The sequence below is a fragment of the Nothoprocta perdicaria genome, unplaced genomic scaffold (genome assembly GCF_003342845.1).
Source record: "Nothoprocta perdicaria isolate Ctin4 unplaced genomic scaffold, notPer1 scaffold_103, whole genome shotgun sequence".
NCBI lineage: Eukaryota > Metazoa > Chordata > Aves > Tinamiformes > Tinamidae > Nothoprocta > Nothoprocta perdicaria.
In genome coordinates, this window is record NW_020454128.1 from 2,243,227 (window position 1) to 2,271,049 (window position 27,823).

The following is a 27,823-nucleotide window of genomic DNA, read 5'->3' on the forward strand; positions in this document are numbered from 1 at the left end:
TCCGCCGAGGCAGTAATGTTCCTGAAGTTTTCTCTTCGATCGGTTTTCTATGGTAGTAGAACTTATTGCCAGGAGCTTGCTTGTTTGCTTTTCTGCTCAGTCTGCTGTTTTTTGTTCTTTCTATTTATTTTTTTTTCAAGGCTGATAACTACTTTCATTATTCCTGCAAAGAGACTCTAAAATAGTGGTAAACTTTTTTTTTTTAAGCCTTTAGCATATGCGCCTGGTTAACTGTTGGTGTTAGGGAAGAGAATGGATAACGTGCGTGTCTTGTGTGGGTTGAAGGATGGAGATGCAGTCGTAGARTTGTTTGTGCTCGAGCGCGGGGAGCGGGTCCCGCTCCGTGACGGGCAGGGGCGCCCGGTGAAGCAGGACGCTGGGCGCCCGGTCACCAGACCTCTGCAGGCCCAGGCCCTTCTCGTGCCGCCCGCTCGAGCGCTGCTGGACAGACCTCGGCTGCCAAATGGTTGATGACAAAAGCAGTGTCTGCGAAGGGAAAGGTGGGGAGGGCGCCTTGTGCTTGTGCCGCTGCGGGAAGGAGGCGTGTGCGGGCCCGGGGCTCTTTGTGTCGCTGCGGGGCCTCACTGCTTTCCTTTTCATTGTGTCCTGTAGGAGCTGGAGGAGGAAATGACATTCAGTGGTGTTTTTCTCAGGTGAAAGGCGCTGTAGATGATGATGTAGCAGAAGGTAAGAACGATTTTTATTCCTGCCTTTTTTTTTTTCCTCCTCTGACTACCTTCTCGCTGCTGGATTCAAATGCAATCATGCTAAAATATCTCAGTTCTGTTGTGTGTAACTTTAGCCAAGTGGACTGAAATTTAATGTACATCTGGATACATAAAGCCAGGATTAAACTCCAGTTYGTGGGTAATGTTTTGTACACTTTCAGGAGGGCTGAATTCAGGCTTCCTGGCTATTTTGTTGGAAATGTTTTCCCCAAATTTATTGTTCAGATTTTGCTGTCGTTCAACTTTTGGATTGTGTTTTTTTCCCCTAATCTGCAAAATGGGGAATGTGATACATTCCACAGGGAGGTGTTGCGAGAATTAGTGTTYGTACCCTTTGAACATCTAAGTACTAGATAAAGATCAAGTAATTTTCCCAATACTTCTTGCTTCCCTTAAGCATAAGAGGAAGAAATCTGAATATTTGTGCATGTTTACTCATTAAAAAAGAGGCTTCTCTTTTGGGTTTGAGGAGATGGGGGAAAATGCCTAAACTTTTGGAGGCTTGGGCTGTTAGTGSTGGCAGTGACAAGTGTCATCTTACACTAAGATGGCTGCCTCGGATTGTGGCTGCATGTGGCTGCAAATATGCTGTTTTTTTTTTTATTTTTTTATTTTTTTAACGTGGCTCAGGCATCTTCAGGGAATTTGTACCTGCTCTCTGTACTGCTCTGATGACTCTGTTAATGCCGTACAAAATTTTCTCTGATCTTTTTCTGGGAAAGTCCCTCTGACTTCAGAATTCCTCTAGTTGTAAGGACCTGTTTGCGCAGCATAGCCAGTAATATCAGGACTTAAAGTTTTTGTTCTGCGAGCAGTGGGCTTTTTCACGTGCAGTTCTGGAGAGGGTGGAGGTTATACAAATCCTGAATGCTCACACAGATAAGCGAGACTTATGTTATGCTTAGAAAAGCAGTAACGAGAGTTCCTGTTATTTTCACATTTGACACGTAGTTCAGATTAACTTTTAGAAGCCAAATGCTCTTTCTAAACATGAGTGGCTTGTTTAAACTATGACATATGGAAAGTGATGCACTTTCAAAGACTCTCACTTACAAACTGAAAGGTACATTTTGGAAGCAAGTAGGCTATAACCTTTTTTTTTTTTTTTTTTAAGGATGGAATAATTTTCAAGTAAAGCTAGAAGGCAAATTATCAACTGTATATTTTTCCCTGGCAAATTATCAACTGTATATTTTTTTTTCCTTGTCAGTTTTTAAACTTTATATATTCTAATTATATAGCAAAATCTCTCAAGTACAAAAAATGCAGAAATGGTGTCTGGTACTTGCAAATCATTCCTCATTGAAGTAGACTTGTGATGTGCATGTCATAGTGACGGATGCTTTTACATACATGTTTGTGATATAGTGGATTTTAGAGTGATCTGCAAATGCAGAAAAGTCTGTCCTGAGCAGCTTTGGTAGCTGTGAAGGACTGTAGTTGGTSCTTGGAGCGAGGACCTGCTGGCCTCTGTCCTGGGCCAGGAGTTGCACTGTGGCTGGTGAGTCCTCCCGGCATGTGGAGTTCGGGAGAGGCTTCACTGGGCTGACYGGCTTCAGCCAGCCAGCCATGGGATGGCTCGCAAAACAAATGCAAGAATGTCTGCATTTCATCGTGTGCAAGAGGTGGCACTTTGTGATGACCCAAAGAGCAAAGAAAAATCTGATCAAGTGGTTGGCTACACTTGACTTAGGCTGAGTCTGAGGCAGAACCGCCAAAGGCTCGATCTTCTGTGTGTTTTGAAATTTAAATGCCTGGAACCATATGCAAGGTGCCTGAAAAGGTATTAGACCTGTAATGAATTTGTTGAGCTGAAATTCTATATATATTTTTCTGTGTATTTGACTCCCATGGTGCATGCTAGAAATTGTTGAAAACCAGCTGTCTAAATGAATACACATAGTTTTGCTTGCATGAGATCCTCAGAGTTCCTGTTAATGCTTTACAATGTGTCTCTGTAATACTCCTGAAATGGATGATAATGTATCAAGCTGAGACTTTACAGTTTTCCTTTTGTTGGTTGTACTTCTGACTTTAAGCTTTCTTTTTCTGAAAGGAGGTGTTTTGTACAGGCTTGTTTGCTTTGCACAAAATCGGAGTAGCAGCTTTGCTCTCTTCTGGTCCTCCTCCTCCAGAACAAGTTCACTGGGGCTTTAAGGCTCCTCTGACCTTTTTTTCTTCCTGCTTTTCTGGTCTCTTGTGGTGGCACCATGGGGAAAGCAAAGGAAAATCCTGCTGTCTGAGCCCTGTGTGATTCCTTTAGCCACTGCGGTTGGAAGCAAGTTAACAACCGTGTGCTCCAATTCTGTGCCTGGGAGTGTTGAGGATAGCACCAGTATGTGCAGGGCAATGTCCAAATTAAGAATTTGGAGGTTTTGACTGAAAGAGAAGCTCAAATTAGTAGAGAAGCTCAAATTAGTAAAAGAAAAAAAAAAGAAGAAAAAAAAAAGGGGAGGGGGTGAGAGTACCGAAACTTCCCTGAAATCAAGATGAGGAAAACAAGGGCTGAAAGATGAGGGAGAGGCATATTTCATTTCCTGTCTTCTTCCTATTTGTAATATAATATTGTAATATTTATATTGGAAGTTCTTCATTATACAAAAACATCTTGGGTTTATCTTTGGTTCTACCAGGTGGATTAAACTTTGTGGGTAAACTTTTTCATTGTTTAAATCTAGTTTATTGATTTACTTTGTAGCTGTGCATAAACTAAGTTACTATGTGTCAGCCAGGAAAACATCGATTTAGTTACTGTGGTAATCGGTGTCTAATACAGCTCAATTGAGGATTTTTTTTTAATAAATAATAACAGCAGCAAAAGTATTCAGTGTGGTGAGAACGCTAGTGCACAGCTGGCAATAGATCTGAGGTCAGATTTGACCTTGTCACCTTCATGTGCAATACATACAACCTATAATTCTTAAGATATCTTGTCTAGAATGGTTAACTACTGTAAAGTCAATATTTGGTGGTTTAGATAGATAGAACCATAAACCCTCCCCCCGTTCTCCCTCCCGGATTTATAAGCGCCGTGTGGTAGATGGGTGTGATAACGTGTTTCTTTTATTGCTACCGCGGATGCGAGGGAAAGGGCTGTGCCTGAAGCCGGCATGAGAGCAGGGCCTGCGCGTGTGGGACCTCTGCCTGCGTCCTGCTGCTGCGGCAGAGCCGCATCCGGCAGCCGCGCGAGCCAGCAGCAGTGTCGGCTGCCCGGGGCTCATCCGGGAGCTGCAGGGGCACCAGGACTCCGGGCAGCCCTCCGAGGGCAGCAGCGACGGCTGGAGAGAGGGAGGGAGGGAAGCGGTGGCACCATCATCATCACGGGTGCTGCTGACAGGCTTTCTTCTCCTGCTTCCTCCAATGGGAACAGATACAGTAGGAGGCAGGAAAAGTGGCGAGGGCCTGAAGTGACAGGCTGGGATAATAATGTTGAGGAAGGATTGGGGGAGGGAGCTGAATTTGGATTTTTGCAGGCTGCAGTTATGTCAAGTATGATTATTTAATAGCATTAGTTAAAAGGAGCAACTCARGGGCAAATAACAAGTTTGTTAAAGGGATAATTTGAAATATGATATGAAAAATATAAAGACCTAAGTTTGTAATTCTAGTCTGTATCCTTAAATCTGCCTTTTTTGTTTGTTTGTTTTTGTTTTTTTTTGTTTTAATCCTTAGCCATTTGTAGAATGGTTAATGATTGTCTGTATCTAGAAGAGAAACAGGCTACTGTATTCTGGGGACCATTGGGCTAAATCAACTAAAGTGTGCATTTATGTCAAGTTGCCCAAAACAAAGAGCATTTAGCAGATAGCCAAATAGTAGGAGGCTGTTTCAGTGCCTGGGAGTGATTCAGCCTCTCTTGACGCTGGGTCGGCAGTGAGCTGCAGCTTGTCAGTCATGTTGACCACCGCTGCTTTTCCTAGGATGCTTTGCTGCTGTCTTTGTGCTTGAATTGCAAAAGCCCAGTCCTTGTCCCAACTAATTTTTATCTTAAATATGGATGTGACAGTGACCAGGTAGAAGACTCCAGCYGTACAAAGGAATGTAGCTGCAGGGAAGCACAGCTATCATTGAAAATCCTACTGGCTCTTGGTCTGGCTTTGAGAAACTTTATATATCTGTTTTGGGTGGCAGCAGCATCACAGAATGTTTTGGGAGAGCGAAAATGAGAAGAAAACTGCACTGAGTGCGATACTCCTSGAAGAGTTGAGAGCTGGGTGCTCCGAGCTGTGCTGCTCGCTTCTTGCTGCTCCCTTCTGACTTGCCTATTTAGGCCACGGCTACACGTTTGGCAGCATTTCTGCTTAAAGAGGCACTCCTTTCCACTTTGCTGGCATAAGTGTTTGTGCAACTGCACAATGAACTGGTTTGGGAAGCCGATCCAGCTGAAAAATACGTAAAACTGTGGCGTTTTCTGGGTTGTTTTGTTCAGTGRAGTTGAACTGAGGTGCGGTTCCCTGTGCGTGTTTGCGGGAGCGGCCGAGGGGGCGGCTCTGCAAGGGGGTGTCTGTCAGCACAGCAAGAACACGACCCCTAAGTGCTGAGCTAATGTGAATGGTAAAGGGAGTTAAGAAAATAAAGGATTTATTGCTGTTCAGGATGTACTTGGAGCTCGTGCTGACTGAAGGCCTGCAATACAGTATATCTAATATCAAAACTGTAAGGTAATGGGGAGGTAAGATTCGACTCATAAGGTAAGCGAGCCTGGAGAAGACTGAGGGGATCTGGTCAGTATGTACAAGTACCTGGGGGGAGAGTGTCGGGAGGAGGGRGCCATACTCTTCTCGGTGGTGGCCAGTGACAGGACAAGGGGCCGTGGGTAGAAGGTGAAGAGTTTTTTGGGTCTCTTTTCATATTTATTTAATGCATTCTAATAAAAACGCCTATCATATTTCTATGAAAACAGAAAAGAGAAATACAGGAAAGAATACTTGAGCCAGGCAAATTTGGAATAATCTCTTTTCATGAAGCACTTTTCTTCTAAAGTAAGGACAAGATTACATCTGTTGGATGGTTTTCTGGATTTTAAACTTCCCAGTGGGATACATATGATGTAATTTCATTATATTGTTTTATAGCTCCGTTATGCTCCTAAACCATGCACTATCTAAATGTTACTCTGATAGAGTTATTCTGTAAATAAGCTGGAAATGCAAAGGCTCTTGTCATTTGTGTAATCTCTTATGCAGGCCAATATGGAAATTGGGAGAAAAAAATTATCACTTTTGTTAATTTTTGAATAATTTTCAAAATTGTCAGTTTTTCTCTTTCTACACAGGAGACAGTGCAAAAAATGCCTTTCTCACGAAAGAGGTAGAGCACTGGTGGTTTATATGTAGGGTTTTGTGCGATGGTTTTGGGTAACGGGGCTGCCTTTACCAAACACAACTGCTGTTTTCTGGCTGCTCGAGSATGTTGCACTGGGCAGCCTGTAATGCCACATGGTGGTTTTCTTGCCTGAAATTGAAAGTTTTCAAACTGCTGCATTTGCATTTAAAATGAAGGTGCTGGCTAATAAGAGCTTGGATAGGATGCTACTGTTTGAGTTTACAGTATTACTGAAAAAAAAAGTTTGATGCTTCTGTGCATGACGAAAAAAATAGTTGTACAAGCAGAAATGGTTGCAATCTTCTCTTTTAACTGACGAAGCTTTTGTTGAGCACTGGAGGAGAAACTATTAATTTTGTCAGACATTCTTTATAAAAATGTATTTTCCTCTTAGCAATCCACAAGTGATAGCACCATTAAGAAAACCAGCCTATTTGGGTCACATGTTAAATCCCTTAGGCAGTTACACTTGCATCTAATTTTGGAACAGTAGGAAGAAATTCTAGTGTTATGAAGAAAGGGTTTAAAAAGGGTTGTATTGTAAGAAAGATTTTGAAGGTACGTAGAATACATCTTGGGTGGCACTGTTTCTCTTTATATATTCAATTGCAATTTTTAATGCTCTAGGAATAATGTGGTCTCTGAGCACAGAACTAGTGCTTGGTGGGTAGGTTTTCTTTTTCTTTTTTTTTTTTAATGCAGGAGCAATTAAGGTAATTGAGACTTCAGCCTGTATTAGCTTATTCAGAACATAAAAGCAGTTCTAATTTGTTCTTGTTTGTGTGTTAGTCAGTATTGCTTTCCTCTTCCTGAGTGTCAGCTGCTTTCAGACACCAGTATTTGATTMTTTAAAGTAGATTGCAGGTGGTCTTTCTGATGTTAGGAAAAGGTTAGAGGATTCACCTAAGTTGTGAGTTGACCTGTGCTTGCATGTGTGCAGTGCTTCTGAATTCAGGACAAAGGACTTACTGAAAACATGTAAGGTATGTGGAAAAAATGACCTGGCTTAGCAGGCAAGAGCTACGCATTGAAATCAGTGTTCAGGGTGAACTCTGCTAACCCTGGGGAAGGAGCAACATTGTTTTCGTACTTTTGTTTTCCAAGTTAAATCTTTATTTATTTCATCTTCCTTTTCAAGAAATGTTCAGAATCTTTCTGTTTACACCAGTCTCTTTGGAAGTGTTAACTCACCTACATATCAGTCCTGTTATTGAACAGGCTCATGCTTTGCTTGACCCAGCAATTTTGTCTCTGACAAAATTTAGATGTTCAGAGGAAAAGACAGGAAGAGGATGGTTATTTTKTGTGCTCCCCAAGAGATGTTGACTCCCCGGAGCTTGTGGATTCTTTTCCTTAATTTGAGTCGAGGGGACTGGAGTATCAGACTGTTGAACAAGGTGTATCTACTTGTTGCTGTAGCCCTTCCTCATTCTGCTGCTTCTAACAGTGAGTTAAGTTGATCCAAGTTGTCTGTAGCTGTGCTGCTCAGTCCCATCTCTGCTCCATTGCTGAGGGTTTCTCATCCTGCACAACAATTAAGTGGATGGTTGGTAGAAAAAAATCTCATTATTGAGAGACTGCATCCTGTAAGAGCACATGCAGCCTCATCTTTCTTCCTTGCCAGTTGCTGTCATCTCAAAGAAGTCATCAACATGAGGGCCTGTACAGAGCCCTCTTTGTCATGGAAGCTTGTTGATGCGTGGGTGGATTTTAATTTTATTTTATATTTTTAAGAAGTTGTACAATTATGTAACATGCAACTGAAAGTCATCTGGCATCTTCCAGTTCATATTTTCAGTGTCATTTGAATGAGGGTCAAGTTTGTTTTTATATATAACTGTTACTACTTAGCTATTTTGACCAAGTTTTGAAGTTACCAAATTCAAGTTTAGTCATTCTGAAGTTTGACCTCACGAGAAAGGAAGGCTAGAAATGAAGATAATTGAAAACAGTCATCCTGATTCAAGTTGTATCTGCTTTTGCGAGTAAGTTGTTCAATCCATGTGTGATTGGCTTTCCTGTTCTCTGAAAGCCACTATGGCTGTTTTCCCTGAGCGAGGTTCAAAAACTTCTAAAAGTTATTGCAAGGTACTTGGAAATCTTCTAATGATAGTTTTGCTACATGCTTTGTCTGGCTTTAAGCATTTAAATGACTCTTCCCAGATCCAGCAAAAGGGGTGTAACGTCTTAACCAATAGCAGAGGGAAGCGCAGAGGTAAAATGATTTCTTTATGGGTAAGGTCTGTATCTAGCTCAGATTTACAGAGTTTGATTATGTTTTTATGTGTTCCAATCACAARGACTCACAGAGCGGTCCAAGTGTGTGTATTTCCTTGTGTGTCACTTAGAGGAACGAGTGTTTAAAACGCACTGAAAATCCAGGCCGCAGAGTGGTGTTATCCTCTGCTCAGAAGAGAATTCTTTTTAAAAAGTTGAGACGTGTAAGCTTGGGCTGGACTAGAAACACGGCAGGATACTTGCCAAGTGAACAAAACAGTTGGCAAAGAAAGAGCTATTTTACATCTTCCAAATGTGACTGGAGAAAAATAGATTAAATATTAAAATGAACTGTTGAAGGAGTCGATGTCCATGGCGAGTAAAATAATATGAAGTCTTTATTCTACAGTCATTTAATAGTCAGAAGTGGGTATTGCTCTGTGCTGGSAGGGAGCTGTGCCTGTGGCCTTGGCAGGCGCTGTGCTCCAGCAAGCTGCCTGAACCCGCTGGTGCTTCCCTGCGGAGAGGGAGGCTGGAGTCCTGCTTTCCCAGCGATTCCCTGGAAGGAGGAGTTGTCCATGCGACCCTGGAGCTGCAGTCACTTCCATTTTCCCCACTGACATTTGAGCCTTACATTTTTGGCCTTAGCTTTTCCACCTGAAATAAGAGCTTTTGTCAAAGAATATCTGAGAAGAGGCTGAAACTGTGAGAGAGGCTTTGTTTTCATATGCGTGTGTTCATATATATAAGCACACGTGCATGTGTATGTATGTGCATCAGAAAAGCAGAGCAACGCACAGAATTACAGAAGTTGATGTTGAAAGGCACTGCCAGATATATTTTTTTGTAAAATCCTGTCAATGGTTTTTAACTTGCAGCGTATGCTTTGGAATAGCTTTAGCAAAAAGGGGAAATCAAGACGTTCTCGTGCTCTGATCTGTGACGTTCACAGTGGCAGATGGGGAAAGGTACTGCCGAAAGTACATGAAAAACATCCATGCAAAACAAGAACACAGAGCATCATTTCCAAACATATTGTCATTTGCAAACAGAAAACTAACTACTGGCCTTTCTGTGCTGTGTAGCCCATTGAAATTCTGGTTGTGGTTTCAGCGGAGATTTTTCCATAAATAGCCATGTTCTACTTCAGAACACAAAGAGGCCTCCTGAAAAGATCTGAAGCAAGGTCTTCTGAGGACTGTTAAGTCTATAGTGTTTATGGGTACTTCTGTGCATGTACTGTGGTGGGGTGAGGAATGCTCTTGTAGATTGAGGTGGSGGCTGGAACAAGGAATTGAAGAGTCAGTTATTGATTTAAATTAAATTCAGGAGCTCCTGAATTTATGCTTGTGATTGGAGCATAGAAAAAAAGGAGAAATAATGGACAAATGAGGGAGAAGCAGGTTTGTTTTCGTTGTTGAAGAGCTTATTTTTTAAAAATTGTTATAATACGTCTTGCAGCAGAGATTATCTATGATTTAATCTGGCTATTCACTGAAAGGATCAACATGTGTACTGACTGAATGCTCAGTTGTGTGAATTAGTACGTGGCTGATTCTGCAGTGAATATTTTTTCAGTGCTATCTAGGAGAACATACTTAATCTTGAGCAATTAAAATGAGGGCAGCCTTTACGCCAGTGTGTTCAGGTGTTGGTGATGCGAGCACCTCGCCTGAGATAGGTGCTGCTTTGGCCAGCAGCTCCGTTGGTCGTGCCCGTGCTCGGGAAGGAGGCGGCGGAGGGCAGGCACTCTCATTCACCCTGCTCCCATGGCTCGTTTCCCCCCAGACTTGTTGCTACTCAACAGTTTCTGGACGAAGCAGAAAGCCTCTTCCAAAGGGAGTAAAAGCGCATGAAAATAACGTGGCATTTATGAAATCCCCACTGACTGTAGCCTCTTCGGTGTGCTGCTGAGCTCCTGGTTAGCAACAGATGTGTTTATCAGTTGTCACAACGAAGTGAGGATGGTCGCACAGAAAATAGGGTGGAGGAAACTTTGGGAGCTTGCTAGGTTGTTCTCTAAATCCACATCTTTCATCTATGCATGTTAGTATCAATAGCTGCTTATTTACAAAACAAAGCAAAAAAAATCTTTAGCTCTGCAGAGTTACAACCTCAGAAGCATCCATTATCAGAGCGTAGCTACCCCTATTGTGGATTAACTTTTCTTTTTTCTTTTTTTTTTTCTTGCTGTTTACAATCACACTGGCAATTTTTTACCATTGCAGTAATTGCACACCCTTTTGGGATGGAAATTAGGCAAGGGCGCAAGGCAAGGACTTGCAGGCTGCAGATGGAGGCTGCAGGGACTTGCAGGCTGGAGTGGAGAATGGACTGGAAGAGAAGCTCTGCAACCCTCTCTACTCTTTCCTCGTTTTGAGTGTATGTTGGAGTTTAACGGTCTGCAAGATTATTCACCCACCTTTCTAAAGCTATTTAAGACGAGTACTGGGAGGGGGTCTGGATTTCTGCCACTTCTGCCTCTTATGTTTATGATATTAATAAACTGGTGTCAAATGTCCTGGGAACGGGCGCTGTAGGTTGAAAGACCTTTGTTTCAACCAACAATAGAACTGAATTAGTGTGAATAGGAAAAGCAAATAGGCGCTTCCTGTCAGATTTTAAGGAAGACCTTAGTGTGGAGGAGCATGTGTGTTAAGAGATTTAAGCTAAATGCACTAGAAAATTGCTCATCATTTGTCAGCACTTTTTTTCTTCCAGTAAACTTTTTTCTCTGTGTTTATATGCATATATGTACTAAACATATTCACAGTGAATGAATTTTATGAGTCCTATTTACTTCGATAGATTCTTTGGGTTATTTGACAGGGCAAAACTATAACTCTAAGTATATGGGAATCTGAAGATACTGTTTCAAGCTAAACCTTAAGAGACCTTTGAACTTCAAAGAGTATTTTACCAAAAAAAAAAAAAAAAAAAAATCTGGGGAGATCTTCACCTTGGTGTTCATCTGGCTTTCATATACAGTGTTGTGGGAGCTCAGACCAATGTCATTTTGCTCTCTCCAGAGACAGAGTATTGCTGATATTCATGAGCCTCTTCGGCCTGCGTTACACCTGCCTGCAGAGCCACCAGCCCAGCCGTTCCCACATGGAGGGCCACGTTCCTTAACTCCTTTATGAATACAAAGTGCACTGCAAACTTAACAAATAGACTGGAGGAGGAGGCTGTTGTAGTTCAGCAAATGCTCTGACGGTTCCGTAGTGGATCACAGGCTGAAATCAATTTAAGCTGGGAAAGTTCTTTCTCAAAACTCATAGCAGTTTTTTAAATTAGATACCCTAACCCATTTGATAAAGCTCAGACCTTATAGACAATGTCCTTTTAAGTGGTTACGTCCTGAGCAGTCAGTTTACCCTGGTGAACAGAGCRTCTGTTTTCTGGGTGCTTCAACTTGCTGCTATTTGTCGTGTGTTTTCTCAGTGCAGCCGCAGGTGTCCTGGAGTCRTGTACAGGCTTTGCATTTCCTACTGTTGTCGATGGAGACAGGAAGTTAGTGGTTTGTGGGGTTTCAGTTCATTTCCTTTCCCTTTTAGAAACACTGAATTCTGACCTGATTCAGGGACCTGCCTAAGATTGTGGAGCCTCTGTGCGTGTTGCTGGAAATGCATTGAATTGACTTTGAATTGGCATTTCGGTTGTGGCCAGGTGGATACCTGCTGCACACTCAGCTGTGCTGTCTGGAGTGGTGATTGCTCCCTAGTGTCCCCTTGCCCCACCAGTTTGGTCCTATCCTGTATTCCGTGGGGTCTCCATGAGCCAAGCTGGTTTAAGCCACTATTTAATTTGCTTTGTGTGTCTTGGGGGTCACTGCCGTGAGGCCGCCTGGTGGCAAGTCGAGCCTGCAGAACCGAGGGGGTTGTTCTGCAGCGAATCCCGCTGGTGCTGGGAGCGCTGCTGTCGCAGAACATTTGTTCTTTGGCCTCTTGCCCAGATCCAAAAAAAAAAAAAAAAGGAAGAAAATGGTGATTAAACTTGATGGTGGCAACTTGAATAGCTCTGCCGTGGAAAGACAGCACTGTTCTCTCCTTCTCACCTATACTTCACCCTGCACTCTTGTATCTGAAGAAAGAGTGTATTTTAATGCTTTCTCCTAGCAAAGAAGAGGTCTGTTGAAGGGCTGCGATTCCTGAGAAGGAAGCAGAGTGGTAGGGATGCCTTTTCCTGGCTGCCTTTGGTCTCGTTGCCTGGTCACCTAAGGGAAATGGAATGAATGCAGAGAATCTTCTTGAAAGTGAATGGAGAAAGGGGAGATGAAGTCAATAGCAGAACTGGTCATGGTAACTTTAAAGTGGACAATCCCTTCTCCCCTTCCCCCTCTCTCTGTGCCTGAATTGTTCAGGGGGCTGGAAGGCAGGAGACCCCTCTGCTTTTGTACTATCAGTGCGACACAGCGTTTGCTACTTGGGTTTCTGTTCCTTTCCTCGTGTGTGGAGTTGTGTCCTGTGCCTTGGGAGCTCTCTTTTCCACAAACACATGTACATAGGCAGCCTTAATCTTATTTAAACAGCCTTTCCTGTCCCACCTCGAGATTAACACTTTACTGTCTGGCTTCTGAGGCTTAAAGCACCAYGTACTAGCATCTGGGTAAGTGTGATAAATCAGAACCATGCAAATAATGGGGTGCTGTATCAAACTGTATTATCAAGCTATAAGAAATCCTCTATACCTTATGGAAAGGATTTGTTTCACTTGCTTTTTTTAGAAAATTCCAGAAATTCTATTTTGAGCCACTGGGAAGGTGTATAAACAATGAAGAAGACCCAAAATGTTTTTAAATACTATGATTCTTTGTTCAGTGCTTGGAAACATCAGATTACTGCACTTGTGTAAACACACTGATTGACTTGCTCTCTGCTTAGGCAGCAGATCAACATGATTCCAAAAAACTTGCACAGAAATCTTTTAGCTCTGATGCAATAAAGACACTCTTTGTTAACTGTCATGATTGACTTGGTGCTGTAGAGTAGGTGACATGTTTTGGTTACCAAGGCTGTTTTATAAGCAAAGTTTATATAAAGTTCATGGTACGTTAAAATAGATAGCTTTTTCTCTGCTAATAAAATACATTTTATTCTATTATTAGAAAGAAATTTAATACAAAATTGCATTTCAATTTTACAGTGAACCTTCTGGAACTAAGTCATTGGATTAAAGTATTCTTCAGTTGTTTGAACTGATAAACCTGTTTTTTCCCCATATTCCATAGACTTGTCAGCAAGGGGAAAACATCAGCACAGCCATTTCTCTCATTATTTTTGAAGTTTTGCTTGTGGCTTTGGCATGTGTGAGTCTCTTTTAGCATTCATGCGTTCACTGAGAAGTCTGGAAGGCCCCCAGCAGGCAAAAATGCTTTTCAGGGTCTGCTAGTGAGTTTTGTATTTCAAGCAGCATTTTGCTTTAGAGGGACTAAAGCAGGTCAGGTGTGTCAAAGATGCATTTATTGGCCATTATCCGAACAGTGTAGTCTGCCTGTTTAGTGTAGTCTACCTGTTTTTGTTTAAATTGGTCATCCCATCCTCTGGCCTAGACCTTCTGGGTTTCATATATCGTCTGAATTCTGCCTGACATGGTTACCTTTCTGTGGAGAATTTTGGAGTTGCTTTTTGGATTATTTTAGGTTTTTAAGTACTCATACTGTCAAGAAGCAGCTGTTCTGTTACCAAACCAAGACTGAGTGATTATACTTTCTGGGGGAGGATCCTGATGCTTCAGAGATATTACAGCTTTGGTGGATATATCTTCAAAATGCAGGTTACAGGCAGTGTTATTGCCAGGGAAGCCATTTTTTATGCTTAAAACTGAATGTGCACTTACTAGTAAAATGAAATATATTAATAAAAYAATTGTAAAAGAAAGGATTTCCTCAGCACCATGAATTGCAGCTTTTTCTGCATTGGTAATTGTGCTGATCCTCATTCCTCTTGAAAAGAGACACTCCAATATAAAAGTGGTGATGTCTTTAATAAATTCCCATAATAATTATCCATTTTGGGTTATGCTGTAGTGTATTAACCTTTTGTACTAATTCAGAATCTCTGAATACTAAAACTATAAAATTTTTAATAGCAACTTACCCATGAGCATATCTGTCTGGAAGGGTCACGGTGGTTCTGCTCCAGAGAAGACCTCCTAACGGAGAGTAAAAGCCCTTCAGGAAAGGAGGGGATTTCTGTTGTGTGGAGGTGTCAGGTGTTCCTTGGTGTCCAAGGATCAAACCACCCTGTGGGCAAAACACGAAAGTGGGTTTCAGAAAAATGAATGATCTCTTAAACGTTTTTAAACTTTTTTGTTTCTTACTTGGGTTTCCRTATCTATATTTAGTATTCTGATAGGGATGAGATTAACATTTCCATACATCTTGCTTTATTTTTTCTTTCTGCCAGACTGGTCTTCCTCCTGTGTCTGATGTCACGCTGCAGTGTTTTAAAGTCCTAGTACTCTGAAACGTCAAGCTTCATCTTGGTGTCCGAGATGTGTTAAGACACTAGAGGGGGAAGCAGACCTGGTCTCACTGCATGTTCCTTTTGTAATGTGGTGCGAGGCTGCTGGCAGATACTGCTGATCCCTCGAGAGCCTTTGAGGGCTATGGTTATCAGATAAGGTTCTGAGGGCTGCTTATCTGCAGCGCTGGTGCCTGAAGAGGAGGGCACTGAGCTCTGCAGTAGATACTAGAACGCCTCCTATTTCTTAAAGCTGCTGGCGTTCGTGACAATAGAGCAGCTATTATGTGCTGCTTGCTCAGATGCTCCTCCCTCGTGCTGCTTGCTTGTGGAAGGGATCATTGACAGGCTTCTGGGCCGAGAGAGCAACCCTCTGTGTTTGCACGACTCCCACCTAGAGACTGTAGCAGAAAATAGCATGCAGGGGTGGGAGGAGGCAGCGGCGGGCAGCGCCTTCTGGGGATGCTCCTTTGCCCGCTGCGGCGCTGAAGGGCTCGGATCCCCCTGCGGGGCTCTCGCTGGCCTTCTAGGCACCCCGAGAGGGAAAGGGCTGATAGTCGTTCTGTTTGGCAGCGAGGCTGGGAATAGCGATGAAAATCCACAAGCGAATCGGTGCACTGCGGAAGATGAAATGCTTCCCGTGCCAGCTCCCAAACGCGGTTCAGTCCGCCCAGCTGAACACCAGTGCCTTGATGTCTGTCTCTTTCTTTGAGCAAGGTATGGGAATGCAATATTCCTAATGGTGAGTTACTGGATTGGGAAGGTTGGGCTGCTTTGCTTTCTAGTGCTGATTTTATGTAAAATATGCCTCTTGACTCTATTTTGAGATTAGTTAATAAGGAGGCATTTTTCTGCTTATATTTTTAGCACATTTATTTTGCCCTTGGAGAAGGAGCTGTTAAAGCTTACAGTATAGAAGACACACTGGAATCTATAGATGCATCTTTAAAAATGAAATACTAATTTTCTGTTGTGATTGCTGATAAGGACTTTAGCTTTTAAAGTAAAATTGGTCTAAGTACTTGAAATCATCTTTTAGATGGTTTATTAGGTGTGGAAGAATTCACTCCCTTGCTACTACCACCAGAACGTGCTCTTTTTATCCTGGAGGTGCGGGGATCTTAGTGTGGAAAGTTCGTCCAGTGAAGGAGTTCCATGCACATACTGAAAGATAAAACACAAATGTCAAAAGTGAGACTGTCTGGAACAGTTGCAGAAAAGTTGGCACGTGGTTTGCTTCCTGCTGCATGAGAGACCTGTGTAACTGCTAAATGCAGAACATATTAAACCGGCGAGCTGCAGAAAATTGACGTTTTATCCCTTTCTGTAAAATTACTTTGTTGTTCTGTATTGCAGAAATTATGCTCCGGGGCTAAGGCTTTTTATGTTGTAAAACTTTTGAGTGACCTTCATAAATCAGATAGCACAGTGATGAATTTATCCGTATCCTTGTGTTTGGATTTTCATGTCTAATTCTTCTTCGCTATCTTCTCCACTTCTTGCCCCCCAGTACAGCTTAGATAGCTGATAATTTGCCACGTTGTCATCTCTTCTGAGGCTGGCTGCACTCACAGTGTTATGTTTCTGAATGTGCTTTTAAAAAAATTACTTTTCTGTAAACTTGTCATTATTAAAATATTATTTATCTTTTCTTTGATTATTTTAAAACTCAGTGTTCTTGCTTCAGAATGGAGCGACTGTGCTGCCATTCAGAGGGACCTGGACAGGCTGGAGAGCTGGGCAGAGAGGAACCTCATGAGGTTCAACAAGGACAAGTGCAGGGTCCTGCACCTGGGCAGGAATAACCCCAGGCACCAGTACAGATTAGGGGTTGACCTGCTGGAGAGCAGCTCCACGGGAGTCCTGGTTGATACCAAGTTAACCATGAGTCAGCAACGCCCTTGTGGTCAAGGCCAATGGGATCCTGGCTGCATCAGGAGGACGTTGCCAGCAGGTCAAGGGAGGGGATCCTGCCTCTGGTGAGGCTGCACCTGGAGTATTGTGTGCAGTTCTGGGCTCCCCAGTGTAAGAGGGACATGGAGCTCCTAGAGAGGTTCCAGCGGAGGGCAACAAAGATGATTAAGGGACTGGAGCATCTGTTGCATGAGGAGAGACTGAGTGAGTTGGGCCTGTTTAGCTTGGAGAAGAGAAGGCTGAGAGGGGATCTGATCAACATGTATAAGTTCATGAAGGGGGAATGTAGGGAGGAAGGGGCCAAGCTCTTCTCAGTGGTGGCCAGCAATAGGACAAGGGGTAATGGGTGCAAGCTATAACACAGTTCCATCTCCATGTGAGGAGGAACTTCTTCACTGTGAGSGTGACAGAGCCCTGGCACAGGCTGCCCAGGGAGGCTGTGGAGTCTCCTTCTCTGGAGGTCTTCAAAACCCACCTGGATGCCACCGTGTGCCACTTGCTCTGGGTGTCCCTGCTGGAGCTGGGAGGTTGGACTAGATCTCTAGAGGTCCCTTCCAACCTTAACCGTTCTGTGATTCTGTGCTGCTGTCCAGTCAGGTGCTTTCCTGACACACTGCAACGCAGTATCTGTTAAAGTTCAAGGCAGGATTGTTGTTGTTGTTGTTTGTTTAGTAGTTCTCAGTTTGCAGAGCACTTCATAGAACTCTAGTTAAAAAAAAAAAAAGAAAAGAAAAGAAAAAAAAAGAAACTATCAGGCAGAAAACTCAGTTATGCTGTTGATCTGCATTTGTCTAAGAATAAAGTCAGAATGGCCTGGATGGCATGTCTGAAAATCTAGGTGCTTCCATCTTCTGAAAATTGGATTGTTATAGATGATTTTGCAAGATGAGATTTGTTGAAGGTGGTGCACAAAGACTGTCCATTTTTCCGATTTGAGTATGTGAAAACAGGAGATACGTTTGCAAATGTAAATTGGTACTCTTGTAATGTGAATTTAATTTGTTCTTTTTATCCCCCCAAAATCCGTTTTCACTATATAAACAGATTAATTTGCTCTTAGACATGGCTGATTTTTGGATGTGTATTCACATTTAGTACAGACACTTACAGAACAGTATTTGTAGTAACATGAACCTTCTTCATCTAGAAAACGATGCCGAAGGTTTTGTTAGAGTTGGTCTGAACTCGTACGCCAGTTTTCTGTGACTGCTTTCGCACCTCCTTGCGTCCCTCAGACCCTGATGTCTGAACATCCCCACGCCAGCAGCTTTGCCGAAGTTCATAGGAAAAAAGGAAGGGCGGGGAGAGGGAAGCACTCGGCACCTCGGAACGAGAGGGGTCCTGAGCAGACGTCCCTGGGCGAGCGGCCCTCCCGAGCCGCGGCGAACACTCGAACCCAGATCTCTTTGTGGTGCGGCAACTGCCCGTGGATTTTCTAGGTGTACATCATGTAGAACGTTTTGTGGTTTTTAGAACTGTCGTTTGTGTTTTATAACTTTCTTTTTACGCAATCATAGCTTTCTTGGGCATTTGATATTTAGCAGAACTAACTTGTGGGCTTTATCCTTGTTCCTGTGCAGCGGATATAATTTCTACGGTAGAATTTAACCATTCTGGAGAGCTACTAGCAACAGGAGACAAAGGAGGTAGAGTTGTCATCTTTCAACAGGAGCAGGAGGTGAGTGCTGGCTGCTTAAAGTATATTAAATACTTCGTTCTGTTCCCATTTTCTGTTTAAAGATGAAGGTGGTTTTATAACAGATTTTACAGGAACTGAATGTCTGTGTAGTAAGGGATTAAAATTCTAAAAATAAACTAATTACTGAAAACTGATTCCATTTATCATCTGTGAGCTAAAGAGAAGAGCTCCCCGGTAGCGGCAGTGACTGTCTCTGCACCTCAACCACTTTGATCAGTTGGTGCCACCTAGCGCCATTTGCCTGGCTGAGTAGCTTTGTGCAGAGCAATCTCCTATTCACCTCCTATAGCTGGGTAAAATAATCTGTCTTACCTTCCTATAGTTTAAAAGCAGGCATAAACTTTTTCTGTCTTAAATTCAGCTGTTTATTTTGCCTCCTTTAAGGCTCCTTTAAGGAGCCTTTCAAGAGTCATATACTCTTAAATTTAACTAAAGGTTTACATAGCTGTATTTTCTCATTTACTCACATTTTCTCAAGTGTGGTGTCTTTTAATGAGTGATTCCTTAAATTTTTCATGTATCGCCCATGGCTTTTATGCCTTCTTGAACTGGAAATATGGGTGTAGAAGGGCCCATCTGGCTCCCAGATTTAGTCTAACACAATTGCTTTTGCCATAAACCAGTGTGTGGGGAATGAGCAATGGGAACTGCACCGTAGGCACCACTGTCTACAGCAAGTTTGTCCAAAATTAGCTACAGGTCATTTATTTTTGAGTATTTTCGCTGGGTTTATCTGCCTCCTTCCATCCTACTGCATTCCAAAGAGCTTTGCAAACTGTACATCCAGAAAAAACACCACTAAAATACAGTTGATCTATAAGGACTTATACAGTATGTCCGTTTGCTCACTGCTGAAGTRCTGCCATCTTCAGGCTGGAACGTGGCAGCTGTTCTGCAACGTAAAGCGAGTGACATTGCTTAAGAGTAAGGCAGGAAATGAATACTGCATCTAATTGAAACTGGGGAGGAATTTGCATATGCAGCCTGTAATTACCTAATTTGGAATTTAACGTACTTGGGCCAACACCTTTTTTTGTTCTCCCCACTGAGTATCATAGGTGATCCAGTGGCTTACGTCTTCCCTTTCATTCTAAGGATGGGTTTCATGTGTTATTGTACTCGCCAGTCCCTTATAGCTTTASTAGACACACAAAGGCTGAATGGTCATGGTGAGTGCTGAGCTGGAGGAAGGAGCGCTGCATCATGACCAGCATTTCCTAGAGCACAATAGACTCACTTTGGAAGTCTCCTATTCAGTGCAGTGACCCTACTTCACTTGTTAGGCCCTCCTGAMGCTCAGAACAAAGTGCCTTCCGTTCTCCAGGGAGGGAAAGCCGGTATAATTGGTGGGTGTGGTACAATACTCTAGTGCCAAATTTTATTTCTAAATAAATAGAAATTTTTTCCTTTCCTCTTTCCTTCCCCCACAGGTTATTGTAAAATGTATGAATTCCTGCCAGCCATTAGTATAAGGCAGAGTGTGTGAAGCAAGAGAGTATGATGCGAGGAATGTGACAAATGTGGGCTAGCAAGGATCATATCAAGAAGTATGTTTTAGTTAGGTGYCAAGGGATGAAATAAATGGATGGACATGAGACAGATAGAGAAGAAGTCCCTCGTTAAGAACGTATCACAAGAAAGGTATCTGATGGTGCAATGTCTTGAAACGTCTGGGACAGGAACATGTGTCACACAGTGAAGCTTGAAGTGATTTCAGTGGTACCTAGTGAGCAGTTTCAGAAATAGTTTCAGCTTCTTTCTCTGTGACCGGACCTGTTGGAAGGAATTTAGGTTTCACAGTCCCTGCAGTGTCATAGTGGTGCCAGGAGGCCGCTGCTTAGAGCATCACTTTCAGAAGGACGTGGAAGTGTGCACGTTGGGAGGCTTTTTGCATCTCCACACAGTTCTGCCATTCTTGARCTAACAGCAGGTGTGACTTCTAGTATCAAAGATGTACTGAGCTGAGGCRGGGGGGTTGTTCATCCAAGTTCCTCATTTACAGAATAAGGAGAAAGAAGGAAGGCTCCTTAAAAAGAGGATCAGAAATGTTCCACGATTGAGGAGTGCACAAACCACAGAACTGTAGCATGCCTGTAATGAAGGTAGTAATTACCTATGGAATTCCCTAGCGTGCCGGGCAGTGTGGGCCTCCCCACGGAGGTTTGCCTTGAGCGTGGCTGTGCTTCCCTTGCCGAGCATCTTCCTGAGGAACCTCGGGTGAGATGTAATTAGAGGGGAGAATAATACAGATTTGGGGACTTAAGCAGCAACAAAAAACAAAGAGCAAAAAGCTCTTAACAAATTATTTGTGCCTAGAATATTTAGATGAAAAAGTTAGTAAGAAGGGAAGTTACAAAAAGGGAAATTGCACTTGCTGTAGATTTGTGCAGTAATTATTCACAAAGGCGAAGGGAGTTTCTGGAAACTCTAGGATCAAGAACTGCTGCAGTGACCGTTTCTTCCTTGGTGCTTTCTTAACCAAAACAGAAATTCTAATCAAGTCCTTGCAAAAGATATTCTTATTTTCTGTTTTGTAGGCGTTTAAAATAAAGCAAATTGTAAGCCAAAGGATACTTGCACTAAACCTGACATAGGCAATAACAGAATTCAGTAGTCTTAATATTTGCATTCTAATTAGCCACCTGCCTGTGTACATGGTGTGTACATCCAGTTCTCTCKACTGCTTGCAGCCCTTACAATCATTGTATATACTGCATTATATTATCTTGATCATTTAATTCTTTTTTTAGAACAAAACCCAGTCTCACAGTAGGGGAGAATACAATGTTTACAGTACCTTTCAAAGCCATGAACCAGAGTTTGACTACTTGAAAAGTTTAGAAATTGAAGAGAAGATCAACAAAATTAGGTGGTTACCCCAGAAAAATGCTGCTCAATTTCTATTGTCTACAAATGGTAAGTTACATACATAACTGTATGTGAATGTAAAAAAAWTTAACATTAACTAGGCTCATTATTAGGAGTTTGTCTGATCCTTCTCCATTCCATAGATATCTGGTAAAAAGTTATTTTAAAATGCAAGTATCTTAAGCATTTGGTTGTAAAAGAGTCATGGTGTTTAAATATGTGGATTTGTTGATTTGGTTGCTTTAAGGCAAAGGAATGTAGCTGAACTGTCATTCAGGCTCTTTATGTAACTGCATCTGCTAGAGCTTATGGTAGTTGCATATAGTAATACTGATTCTAACTGAAGCTTGCTAAAGTAATTTTTTTTCTGGAAAGAGCAAACTGGAGGAGGGCTCTTTGTTTTATCTTGTCCTGTTTTCTTTCTGTGATTTTGAGGTGAATCAACATATTTATCCTAGTTTTGTTCGAATTTCCGCASACTAGTTTCTCAGTTTAGTTTTGTTGCTACAAGTAGGTAGTCTAACCTTGCTTGAAGGCTACATATCAAAGAATATCAGCTGTAAAGTTTAATAATGCTTTTGTTGGAGCTGTGATTTGAACCTGTGTGGCTGTTTCATTTCAGATAAAACAATAAAGTTATGGAAGATCAGTGAAAGGGACAAAAGACCAGAGGGCTATAACTTAAAGGAGGAAGACGGACGGTATAGGGATCCTACTACAGTTACAACACTACGGGTAAGTGGTTCCTTCACATGCGTTGGCCGCAGGTTGAGACTGGCAGGGTAAGCGTGAGATGTGCTTGAGATTCCCRGCTCGAGGCTGCCCTGGAGCTCGCGGGAGGCTTGTGCGGGTCCGGCCCCGCTGCGGAGTCATCCTCACATTGCCCGTGAGGTAACTCAGGTCCCATGGGCGCTCCTTGACWTGAGTAGGTTCTGAGCTCTGTGTATTGCGCACGTGTTTGTAGCACGTTGGCCCCTCACACTTTCACGCTGCTTTGTGTCTTGCAGGTGCCAGTATTCAGGCCCATGGACCTCATGGTTGAAGCTAGCCCACGAAGAATATTTGCCAATGCTCACACGTATCACATCAATTCCATCTCCATTAATAGTGATTATGAAACATACTTATCTGCGGATGACTTGCGGATTAATCTGTGGCATCTAGAAATTACAGACAGAAGTTTTAGTATCTTTTCTTGCATTGTTTTATATGATGGAAACATTTGGTCAAAATGGATTTTTTTTCTTTTACAAAGAATTTTTGTATAGCCCATTTCTCCACTTGCTGGTTATTAGTAGCAATTCCAGTGAATTTACTTCTGGGAGCATGATTCCTTTGGGTAATGTAAGCAGAACTGATGATATGCATGTTAAAAATCATGTTACTTCACAGCATGGATTGTTAAAGTGGGGAAAAAAACATTTAACAGCCTTGAGAAAATTATTTTGATTTCTGTTTCTAACCTCCATTCCTTCTTGATCAGCCATCAACCCTCTTCATGTTCTAACCTTCATTCCCTCTGTTGCAAGTTTTGGATTAGATGCGTATAGAATAACTCCTGGGAAAATAATTTATGGACAAATAAAACAGGATCCTGAGCAGAAATCATATATGCCTTCTTTATGCAGTAATAAAATTGGAATTTAAGCAAAATAGGTCTGATCTGGCAAAATTTGGATGACGCAATAGTATAAAATCACATAGTGCTGAAGTGTAGCAAAAAAATGTATTTTGTTTATTAAAAGAAAGCTATGAGTGTTGTAAGAATTAATCTAAAGCTGATATGAAATGCAGAGTTMGTTTTGCTTTCTGGATAAATTGTGGGACTATCCAGCTTGTTCTTTGACACACAAGCGTTCTCCTGCTTCCAAATTTCAGMTGTTTTAAAAGTCTGTTTGGCTATTTCAGGTATTTTGGTGATTTGGAGAAACTTGACAGAATGTGTATACTGAAAAATACTGAAAAATGTGTTGTAAAAATCAGAGAAAATTTCTTAACAAAATGCTGTAGATATTGTAGATATTAAGCCTGCCAACATGGAAGAGCTGACAGAGGTGATAACAGCTGCAGAGTTCCACCCAAACAGCTGTAACACGTTTGTATACAGCAGCAGTAAAGGAACGATTCGTCTCTGTGACATGAGAGCATCAGCGCTCTGTGACAGACATTCAAAATGTGAGTTCTGCCTTCCAGAGCTTGTTCTTTTATGGAATTTGATGTTTTGCAATTAGAGAAAATTAAGCAGCCCATAAAGTATATGCTAAAATATTAAACATAAAACCATATGTGTATTTTATGTCTTTAGGATATTAAATATATCTGAAACCTAGCTGAAAGGTAGATTCATATTTTTCCGGAGTGATTAACCTGGTAAGCAATTTTAAGTGGGGGYGTCTGCTTAGACAGTAGGCCCAGAAATGGCTGCAGACCTCAGTTGGGAAACCCTAGTTGGTTTGATGCCTGATCTGTACCTGTCCTACAAGTCACATACAAGTATGTGAATGAAGCCTYAAAATATTAGTAAGTACTGATTTATCTGGAAGCTGATGTGGCTTTGTGTTAAACAAAACATCTCGGAGTATGGCAGTTTTGTAAAGTCTTTTGCTCTGAGATCTACTGTATATAGCGTAGGAAGACTAGCCCGCAATGGCAAATGTATTGGTAAACCTTTTCACTTCATTTAGATGTCTTGTATTGGAAGAGRGTTGAACAGATCTCTTTACATGGCTGTCTTATTTCTATACAGTGTTTGAAGAGCCAGAAGATCCTAGCAACAGATCATTCTTCTCTGAAATTATCTCCTCCATATCTGATGTCAAATTTAGCCATAGTGGTCGATATATGATGACTAGAGATTATCTATCAGTGAAGATCTGGGATTTAAATATGGAAAACAGACCTGTGGAAACATACCAGGTATTCGGTGAATTACGTTAAAATGTTGCAGGCTGTAAATGCAAGCTTCAGAACAGACTGAATCTTGCTTTAATAATCTTGATCTGGCAGTTGAATTTAGGTGTGTGGAACAGGTCTCCTCAATGGATGATAGGAATCTGTAAAGGTAATCTTCAGCTATAAAACAGCAGGTTTGTTTTAGGGACTTGAGTTCACTTCATATTCGCCTATTCCTTCCCAGAAAAAGGGGAGGCAAAAAAATCCTATGGAAGAGATGTTTGATTTTTTTTCAGTTGATACTAAGAATTGCTGTAGTGCTGTTCAAGTTTCTTATTAACTCGCTTGCTGAAGGTTTCCTCTCTAGTCAGTGTACTGTGATTTTGAAGAAAGTAGATACCACAATCCTTCCAAGAGAGTAATAAAAAAGCTGTTTACCGTGAAGCAAATAACAGGTATTACAATATCTGCTCAGAGAGTGAAAGCATTCAGAAAATGGAGATGTATCTTTCCCCTCCCYGGGTGATACACCTCATGTCTATATTCTGTGCAGCAGAATATCTTAATTCAGGCATCTGTGAATTTTGCTCATTACCCGTACACTCAAAGGGTTGACTTTGAATAAAGGGATAAACGTGCTTGTCAGTTGTATAATTCTGGAACAGAATAGCAGGGTTATTTTATGAATGTGTCATGCTGATTATTCAACTTTTTTTTTTCAGGTGCACGAATACCTCAGAAGTAAACTCTGCTCACTGTATGAGAATGACTGCATTTTTGACAAGTTTGAATGCTGTTGGAATGGTTCAGACAGGCAAGTTTAAATCTTTGCATTCATTGAAGTCTTTTTAATTTGTGGAGGAGAAGATCTTTCATATTTCCTATTTTGAGAAGCATGGCCTCAAATATCTGTCTCTCTCTCCTTGGACTGGCTTGGAAAATAATAGTACCTTAGGACATTAGCATGTGCATATTAGCCCAAAACCATAATTGCATTTTAGGATTATAGACAGTTACCTTACTATCCTAAATAGATTCATCAGTTTACTACAGTGAATATATTAATCCAATGCTTTCAGCCACTTAAAGATTGAAGAGACTGGGATTTTTATTTTATTTATTTTTCAAATAACGTTTCCCCGGAGGTTGTTTTCAAATGCAGTGTTGTTTCTTWCTTTCCCCTCTTCCATCTGCAGCATTGTCATGACAGGATCTTACAACAATTTCTTCAGAATGTTTGACAGAAACACAAAGCGAGACATCACCTTAGAGGCATCACGGGAAAACAACAAGCCCCGTACGGTTCTGAAGCCACGTAAAGTTTGTGCGAGTGGGAAGCGAAAGAAGGATGAAATCAGTGTCGACAGCCTAGACTTCAACAAGAAGATTCTACACACAGCCTGGCATCCCAAGGAAAATATCATTGCCGTAGCTACTACAAACAACTTGTATATATTTCARGACAAAATGAATTAGGTTTGGCATTCCTACCTGAAGAGTCCACTTCCTGCATAGTTGAAATAGTTGAATCTAGCATTTGTACCTGTAAACGAAAGAGAATGAGAGGTCCATTATGGCACCCCTTTCCAGTGTTTAAAAATGTGCCATATGACAACACATTTTTATAGCTACATGGAGAAAGCTCTGTGGATCGGTCCCTGTGTTCTTCTCCATGTCTGCTAGCCATTTAGGTGAGGATAGGGCACTTTTTAATTTAAATGACTACTTGCACCATCTTGCCTAATGGACTAGATTGGACTGTATCAACATTGGTTTACTCCACTTTTTATGCCTTCCATTGTGATGACGTCAAACACAGGGAAAGCCTTCAATCATGCTATGGGATTTAATTGTGTAACCTCATTACTGTATCATTTGTGGCCCCCTTTTTTATTAAATACAGCTCATTCTTGCTGTGGCTTGTAGCATTCCTCCTCCTTCTGGCCTCCTGGACTCCCCCTTTCCCCTTTATCCCCCTCCACCTAGCCCTGGTGGTGGTGTATAGAAAACAAAACAAATAAAGCACATGAAATGGGTCCGTTTGGGGTCAGTGGTAAAGGGGGTCTGTGTTGCAACAAATGTTTTAATAAACAGTTGACTGTAATCACTCCTTGCCATGTCTGGCACCAAAAAAAAAAAAAAAAAAAAAAAAAAGAGAAAATAAGGAGAAAAACAAACAAACTACTGAATAAAAGTGACAAAGAATGGAGAATCTGTTTTCTTTTTTTAATCTACCTCTTTATACAAAACTCTGTGTTTTACCTTAGATGCATGAAAATAAAAAGATGTTTTTTGTAATGATTTTAACCAGTATTAATTATTTTTCATGGGAATGAAGAGGGAGGGATTTCACAAGTATCTGCATTCATTTTTTCATGAATGATAGTAGTACAAGCCTTAGTGTGCACTGACCACTTCCCTTAAAAAAAACATAAACTGCTGTCAGGTTTTGCCATAATCTGAACTGGTCAGTTACTGCTCAAATATCCTTAAAAACATTTTTTTTTCTCTTTAACTATTGCTTAAGTTGGAATGGGAATAGAATTTGTAGGTTTAAAATCCATTTTATGGGACTTTTTTTAATACTTAGTTTGATCATGGTTTCTTTAATGCCTTGTTTATTCCCACATGACTTCTTAAAAAGTTGTTTGAATTCTTGTCTAGCAGTACGATGTTATGTAGTACAAAATATCAAGTGATTACATAGATAATTACTACAGTGCATTCTGAGATATTTTCTGTATTTTATTGCTATCAGTAACTGAGTGGAAATGTAGTTTACCATGCAAGTGTTTCTCCTGGCTTTTGGCTTTGCAAAGTTTTATTGCACTTACAGAAACTTTAAAATGGTGCAATGATCAGAAAATACGTGGAGTACAGAAGCTGCATGAAGTAAGTGTTCATAGTTATTTGAGCAATTTAAACTCTTAAGCAAATAAGGCTTATCCAAAGATGAAATAGATACTGATGCTTTATAAGACTTGTGAGTTTTTACCTCCAGATGTTTTTGCTAATTGTGCTTTTCTGTTTACTTTTCCTTCAAGGAAATGTTCAGAACAGATTTTTAAGTCATAGTGAACTTAACTTGACTGGRAAGATTTTCACTTTTCAGTTAACTACATTTAAATTATATCTGTGGCTTAGTTATGGTTAGCTATTACAATGCCTCCATTTTTTGATCAATTAAGATACTGTTTCTGCTGTAACATGACTGGGTTAGGGATTGTTAACAGACTTACTGTTGCAAACACTTTATAATTTCATTAAGTTTTTGTGCTGTGGTTTGAAAAAATGTAAAGATTCTAATATTTATTACATCTGGTTCTCTGAAATACAGTATCTGTCTTGTAACAAACATGCATGCCTGACCACAAGCCTTTGAAAGGAATTGACTTTTTTTTTTCAGCCTGTTAGTCTGGCAAAAATTTTACGATCCAGAAATCCCTTCCCCTCGGAGCCTCCAGGACGGCAACTGGAGCGGGTGAATACCTGCCTGGGACCTGGTCCTGCTACACATCATGGAACTGGCTTTACTCAAATGAATATGCTTCCAAACAGTTAAGGAAACAACCTGTTGAGTAATCATGTATATAGGTGCTTACAGGATCAGGGCCAAGGTTTGTTCACTCCTTTATCACAAGGGCAGAGAGGTAATAGGACATTTCTTTTGCATCAGAGCTGGTGAAATTCATCTCCATTTTGCRAAGAGGGCATGA

General features: G+C 41.3%; 1 protein-coding gene across 2 annotated transcripts; it reads left to right on the forward strand.

Annotated features, from left to right (window-relative positions):
• Positions 1–27,606, forward strand: PPP2R2A (protein phosphatase 2 regulatory subunit Balpha). Of its 2 annotated transcripts, XM_026043289.1 has the most exons (10): positions 1–52; positions 613–687; positions 18,229–18,326; positions 21,098–21,263; positions 21,838–21,950; positions 22,223–22,400; positions 23,226–23,390; positions 23,962–24,131; positions 24,830–24,921; positions 25,304–27,606. In XM_026043289.1, exons 1-10 carry the CDS (start codon positions 16–18, stop codon positions 25,581–25,583), a joined length of 1,374 nt encoding a protein of 457 aa, XP_025899074.1. In that variant the 5' UTR covers positions 1–15; the 3' UTR covers positions 25,584–27,606. The 2 variants fall into 2 exon arrangements, with proteins under 2 accessions (XP_025899074.1, XP_025899066.1); XM_026043281.1 differs by lacking the exons at positions 1–52; positions 613–687 and adding an exon at positions 15,198–15,451.
• Positions 27,607–27,823: the final 217 nt, after the last annotated feature.